This window comes from Vigna angularis, chromosome 11 (genome assembly GCF_016808095.1).
Source record: "Vigna angularis cultivar LongXiaoDou No.4 chromosome 11, ASM1680809v1, whole genome shotgun sequence".
Taxonomy (NCBI): Eukaryota; Viridiplantae; Streptophyta; class Magnoliopsida; order Fabales; family Fabaceae; genus Vigna; species Vigna angularis.
This window is the reverse complement of record NC_068980.1, coordinates 12,907,376-12,914,113: the sequence shown is the minus strand read 5'-3', so window position 1 is coordinate 12,914,113 and position 6,738 is coordinate 12,907,376. Positions and strand designations below refer to the sequence as shown.

General features: G+C 31.9%; 2 protein-coding genes across 5 annotated transcripts; both read left to right on the top strand.

The window, feature by feature from the left end:
• The first annotated feature begins 2,621 nt into the window (after positions 1-2,621).
• Positions 2,622-6,431, top strand: LOC108333836 (uncharacterized). 4 transcript variants are annotated; one of them, XM_052870926.1, is made up of 8 exons: positions 2,622-2,696; positions 4,855-5,048; positions 5,127-5,377; positions 5,456-5,623; positions 5,700-5,807; positions 5,919-5,973; positions 6,045-6,140; positions 6,214-6,431. In XM_052870926.1, the coding sequence occupies exons 2-8, from the start codon at positions 4,860-4,862 to the stop codon at positions 6,301-6,303; spliced, it is 957 nt and encodes a 318-aa protein (XP_052726886.1). In that variant the 5' UTR covers positions 2,622-2,696; positions 4,855-4,859; the 3' UTR covers positions 6,304-6,431. The 4 variants fall into 4 exon arrangements, with proteins under 4 accessions (XP_052726886.1, XP_052726885.1, XP_052726888.1 ...); XM_052870925.1 differs by having other exon boundaries at positions 5,898-5,973; XM_052870928.1 differs by lacking the exon at positions 6,045-6,140.
• LOC108344382 (uncharacterized) lies at positions 3,632-4,792 on the top strand. Its single transcript, XM_052870196.1, has one exon. The coding sequence runs from the start codon at positions 3,632-3,634 to the stop codon at positions 4,790-4,792; it is 1,161 nt and encodes a 386-aa protein (XP_052726156.1).
• Positions 6,432-6,738: the final 307 nt, after the last annotated feature.

Genomic DNA, 6,738 nt, shown 5'->3' with positions numbered 1-6,738 from the left:
GCTTGGCCTCTGCTCCCTGCACATTTCCTTCTTTTCAATCTACACAATCTTTTCAACTTCATTACCTCTCAGCTACCAGTGTCTTTCACTTTTTTCTTTTTTAATTGAGTAAAAGCCCTTTTTATTATTTCTCAAATTTTCAAAAATAAGTCTGGAGGACAAGAATCATCTTTTTATTATTTTCCAAAATCAAAATATACCAAAATAATATTTTTTTTTTGTATTTCTTGCTTAAAATAATATTTTATACCAAAATATAAAATGCCTCTGTAATTGTTGTATGAAACTATTATATTATATCATCAACCCATCTTAAAACCACCAATATCTGTGGTAGTCTCTCCCTTTCACGTATTTTCAACTATAAGAGTGCACTTGCATGGTTCAATGTTGGAAATAATCAGCGTTTTCTGTTTATCTGTGTGACTTAGTTCCTAAAGTAGGTTCTATTTATCTTTAACATGAAGAATATTTTCTTTTCCTGACACAACATTGTTGGCTCTAACTGGTTTTTCATCTAATCAAAGAAGCAATATCAGTAATGTTCCTTCATAAACATCTAGTTCTAGTATCCCTCCACACCATAAATTGCTCTCTGCAATAAAAGTCATCTTTCTTAAATGGCTTTTCTAATTTGCTTAAGATATAAAATGTATTTTCTGCATGAATATGTCGTACTTTAATGTAGGTTCTGGACATAGGGGAAAGGATAGAGCTTCTAGTAGACAAGACTAAAAATCTTCATCACCAGGTTAGTATGTCATATATATGCATCTACAATGGCCAAAATATGGTTACTTTATCGCACATATATACATGTATATATTTATCTATACTCATCCTATTTCAAATACAACTTTATTTTATTCTGTTTATCATCAATTTAGCTTGATTTGGATACATTTTTAAATACATTCAGTCAACGTTAAAAATGTAACTTTTCCATTAATGAAAAAACAAATTTAACTTTTAGCCAAATGTTAACAAGTTTACTCATTCTGTTATAATTTAAAAGGTTTATAGGTTCACTCAGTCATTAAGGTTTACAAGGTTGAATTAATAAAAGAATCTACAGAAATTTAAGAAGTTCACTATTTCATTGGCGTGAGTCATTCTGTATAGATGGCTTAAGTTTATTATCAATGAAAAAATAAACAGTTGGATGGCATTTGCAGTAGTTGGGAATCCAGTCGCAAGGCAGTTAGAATTGGAGTTAAATAGGAAGATGTATTGTATGTTAGGATGCTAAAATATTCTCAAACTGAGTTGGATTTGTGGACTCAGTTGAGAAGTAGTAACTGCCGTGAAGGAGCATCCTCCTTTTCTTATTAATATTGATCAATAACATATAAATATTTCTCTATTGTAATTCTCTAATTTCCTGATCTTTAATCTCTTCTTGCTACTACGATCCTTGTTAACTGCTGTGCATCCTTCTTTTTTATCAATATTGATCAACAAAAGATACATATTTCTCTATTGTAATTCTACAATTTCCTGATTTTTAATCTCTTCTTGCTACTATCCTAGTTTTTGCGTATTCAATCGCCTAAAACATATCACCCATTCATTAATTACTATGTCTTAAAGGGTATAGTTGGGAGGTACACATTTAATAAAGAAAAAAAGGCAGAGAAGGGGGAAACGCAGAACTTAAAATAGAAAATGAACAGCGTTTGCTATATCAGTGTTTGTGTTTTTGTTTTGGCATACTTGTGTTCATGTGTTCTTATTTGAATTATTAATGTTAATAGGGGATGCCATCTTGGAATAATGACCCATCTCAATTTCAGGTTCTATAAACATGAATTTTTGAAGAACTTTTTCTTATCAACTGGGCAACTTCAAGTATGTTTTCATTCTTTGCAATGATTTGCATGTGTAGTTTCTAATTTTGAATCTGTACATGAGAGAACATCTGCTATTTGCCATGTGTAGTTTTGAAGGGAAAGGGAACAGGGAGAAGACAACTTTTTATTTTTAAATTAAGAATTATATAATGTTATAAAAGTAAATAAAAGACGAGGATATTAGGTTTATGGTAAAATTCTATTATTATATTGCAAAAAATAATATCAAAATGGAGAAGGTTTATTAGAAATTATGGTTTAATCCTTTTCTATTCCCCCTATTGCCTCACCCTCAAATATACCATGAACAACATATGGGTGTTATGGTTATTGTGATTTCTGTCTGACTTTTTGTGTGGAATTGACTATTTGTCTATCCACATATACTAACTACCCAGCATTTTATTATTTCTTTTTCCTTTTCTCTCCAAATTTGCCTGTTACATTGAGCGTGCCATTGGTCTACTATTGATTCTGCCTTACAATTTTTGCATGATTTAATAATTGCATCCGTCTGAAATTTATAATCATAATTATTATGCCTGATATTTTGGATTTAATTAAGTCTGCCATATATCCTTGTATGCTCAACATGCTTTTCATTTGAATTCTGGGATTTAGTCTAAAGTCAATCCTTGTAGGATGTGGCATTTCTTTTTAATTCTCCTTTTTATTTTGGTAAAAATGCTACTTTTTATCTGTCATTTCTTTTAGTTTCAAAATAATATCACTAGTGGAAAATATACTTTTGTGGTGGTTTTATAGTGCTTCGCTTTCGTGGTGGTGCGTTTGGCTTGTACGTTTGACCTTCATCGCGTGGTCTGCTGGGTTTCCAACAACAACAAGGTAAGTCATTATGCTTGTTATTTTTTGAAAAGAACTGCTCAGTTTTGCTCATTGCCATTGCTGTTTCGGTGAAGTTTAATATGAATATTATGTTTGTTGTTTTGTGAAAAGAATTACTCAATTTGGGGGTTAGGGCAAACTTGGCAGTTTTGGTATAGAAAAAGAAATTGTTGCAATGTTTGGTATAGCTTTTGAGTATAACAAAATCCAATTATTTATTCGTGCAATATTGTTATTCATGACATGATATATAATAAAAGAGTAACATAGAAAGTAGGAAAAATGACCATACGTAAATATTTGGTATGTGACAATTCGTATTTTTAATTATAAAATTGAGTGAATAAAAGGTAGTAGTGTACCGTTTGATATGTTTGCCCATATCAAAACTTTCCAAACTTATTAAGTGTCCGAAGATACGTGCCTTGCTGTTTTCAACTTTATATCTTTCATCATTTATTTAATAAAATTTATTCGTTTCCATATTATAATAATATGGAATATGAAATTATGATGCTTAACGCGTGGAATAATGTGTAGAAGCCATATGGGGCGTTTGGACCACGCAGAAAAAGAGAAAACCCATTCCCATTAATTAAAAGAAGATTAAAATTAAACAAAACTGATATAAAATTAAAATTAAACAAAACTGATATGAAATTTTACTATTTTATTAGATTACCTGTTCATTATTATTATGTGGTGATAAAGGAAATTGGTAAAAGTTAATTAGTTTGAACTCTTCTGTGATTGGAAGAGAAAATAACACAAGAATAGTAATACCACCAGCCACCATACCACCTCACCACCTGGAAAGTTTTAAAGAAAAAATCATTTGGGATAACTATAAAAAAATCTCATTTCTCTTGCTCTTGTTGTAAAAGTCATATTTATACTTTTGACTATTATAAAGGTGATTGCTTTCACAGATAACAATGGATCGGAGTTGGATAAATTTGATACGTACAACAAATGAATATGAGAGTGGAGTAGAACAATTTCTTGAATTTGCAAAGATGAATGTTCCAGACAATAACGGAAGATTCTATTGTCCGTGTGTTAATTGTTTGAATGAGCGAAAATTACCAACTGAAGTTATTCGAGAGCATGTTCTATGTGATGGATTCCTAAAGAGCTACACAAAGTGGACATGGCATGGTGAATTAATAGACATGCCAAGTGTAAGTGACTCTCAAGTAGAAATAGAAGAAGTTGATTTAGAGATGGGTGATCGGTTAGAGGACATGATATGTGATGTCGGACATGATTCCTTCCAACGTGCTCATATGTATGACAGCTTGTGCAGTGACGCAGAAAAACCTTTATATCCAGAATGCACTAAGTATACTCGATTGCCAGCTGTGTTAAAATTGTTCAATGTAAAGGCAAGAAATGGGTGGACTGATAAAAGCTTCACAGAGTTGCTTGAGTTGTTGAGTGACATGCTTCCAGAAGGTAACACATTGCCAACACGCAATTATGATGCGAAGAAGATATTGTGTCCCATGGGTATGGAGTATAAAAAAATTCATGCATGCCCAAATGATTGTATTTTGTACAAGAGCGAGTTTGCCAAGTTACATCAATGTCCACAATGTGGGGTATCACGATACAAACAAAAAGAGGGTGAGTTTGAATGTGATAGTAAGGGTCCTCCTGCAAAAGTCTTATGGTATCTTCCTCTTGTTCCACGATTGAAACGCTTGTTCAGTAACTCAAATGATGCAAAACTCATGAGATGGCATGCAGATGGACGTATAAAAGATGGGAATTTAAGGCATCCAGCAGATGCAATGCAGTGGAAGAATTTTGATTCCATGTTCCCTAATTTCTGTAAAGATTCAAGAAACATTAGGTTTGGACTTGCCACAGATGGAATGAATCCATATGGAAACTTGAGCAGTAAACATAGCTCGTGGCCTGTGATGTTAGTGATTTACAATTTACCTCCATGGTTGTGTATGAAACGCAAATATGTGATGTTATCCTTGATGATCTCGGGTCCAAGACAACCAGGAAACGACATTGATGTTTATTTAGCCCCATTAGTTGAAGATTTAAAGATGTTATGGGAGGAAGGTGTTGATATGTTATAGGATACTTGTTTGTTGAATTATATTCTTTGATATATTTTACAAATATTATTTGGATAACTTAGGTAAAATGTATACATTGGGGTCAACCATACACCATGAAACCATTACAGCTGATATGATGAGAGTTGTGGTTGTAGACATACGAAATGCTACAGCTCGAGTCCCTGTGCCCACTGAGGATGTTCAGACAGTGGGACAGGCCCTTGGAAATTTTATCCTTTGGCCCCTTAGATTATCAAGAGCAATTGTAAAGAAGGTAATTGTTTTAATTATGCACTTTGTTGTTTTTATTAGTAATATTAATATTTTGTAAGTTTTTAAATATGTATATCAGGTTGAAGCACAAGGGCAGGAAGATATGAATGAATCACTACAACAACAATTGCAGTCGCCACAACACATAATTCTAGAACAACTTGGTGTGTTGGCAGTGAAGATCTCCCTTTCTCCTATAGAGTTAGAAATGCCTCCTGAAGTCACAAACAGGAAATCTTCACTCTCTTTCTTCATATGTCAAAGGGATATTTTTGAAATTCTCTCTGGCACTGATATGTTATGTATATCAGTACTACAACTTTGGTTGTTGTAAGTAAATTTCTACATTTATGAAGTTTAAATATATTCAATATTTTATTCTAACATTATTCATTTTCAATGTTTAAGGTATTTACATCGGTTGACCATTGAAAAGAAGAATGATCACATTTATGGTTTTATTGACCCTGTTGCCATTCAAGGAGTTGGGAATAAAGGTGAAGAGGTCCAAAACTACCTCTTAGAGGCTTTTGTAAACGGAAAAAAGCAAGTGTACTTAGCACCTTATTTGCAACAGTAAGTATATAATTTTTATTAATAAAATTTTATTTATGTAAATGTTATTTAACACTATTATTGTTTGAATCTACAGGGGTCACTGGCAATTGTTACTAATTCTTCCTCAACAGTTTCTTGTAGTTCTCTTATGTTCATTGCACAAAAAACCTCACACTTTGGCAATTAAAAATACACTAATATTGTAAGTTTTTAATAATTTATTTGTAGTGTAGACATATATGATCTTACTAAGTTCCTTAGGACTCATTTCAATGTACATTTAACTTTATAGAGTGGTTGAGGCATATTCAAGGTTGCAGGGAACACATATCCTCTCTAGAAAGAAGTTGCAGTTCATTGCACCAACTGTAAGTAGTTAATCTTTCAAACTATAAATACAATTATAAATTTTATGATACTTTATAAATTTAACTTGTAGTGCTCACGTCAACCGGGAAGCTTTGAGTGCGGATATTATGTCATGAGGCACATGCAGAAAATTATATCCGCAAATGTCGTTGACTCATGGAAATTGGTAACATGAACAATTATAACTAAGATCTTAAGTCATTAATATTATAACTTTACTCAAACTATTCATTGTGTAGATATTTGATGACACGTCTCCAATGGAACAACATGTCATAAAGGATGTTCGGGAGCAATGGGCTGCATTTCTTTTAACCATTTGTAAATGATTGGATGTTTCAATATTACATTTTGTGTTTAGGAACTATTTTATGTGTACTATGTTAGGTAAATATAGTTAGAAACTTTGTTAGGTAGATATTATATTTTGATGTGTTGATGAAAACAATATTGATTATTTTACTTGTTATTGATTATTTAAACTGTATTTTGGGATTGAATCTTATGCAGGTCTGAATATGGATAGTAGTACATACAAATAAAATATTTAAAAAAAAACGTCACTTTTTATACCTATTATAGCACTAGTAGGTATAAAAAGAAAATTTTCTCTTTTTTATACCTGAAACAACTCCCATAGTATTAGGAGGTGTAAATATAAGACTTTTATACCTATTATGAATAACACAGGTATAAAAAGTAAAACTTTCTACACCGATTCAAAAATAGGTATAAAAGATGATGAACTTACTATACCCCTTGTT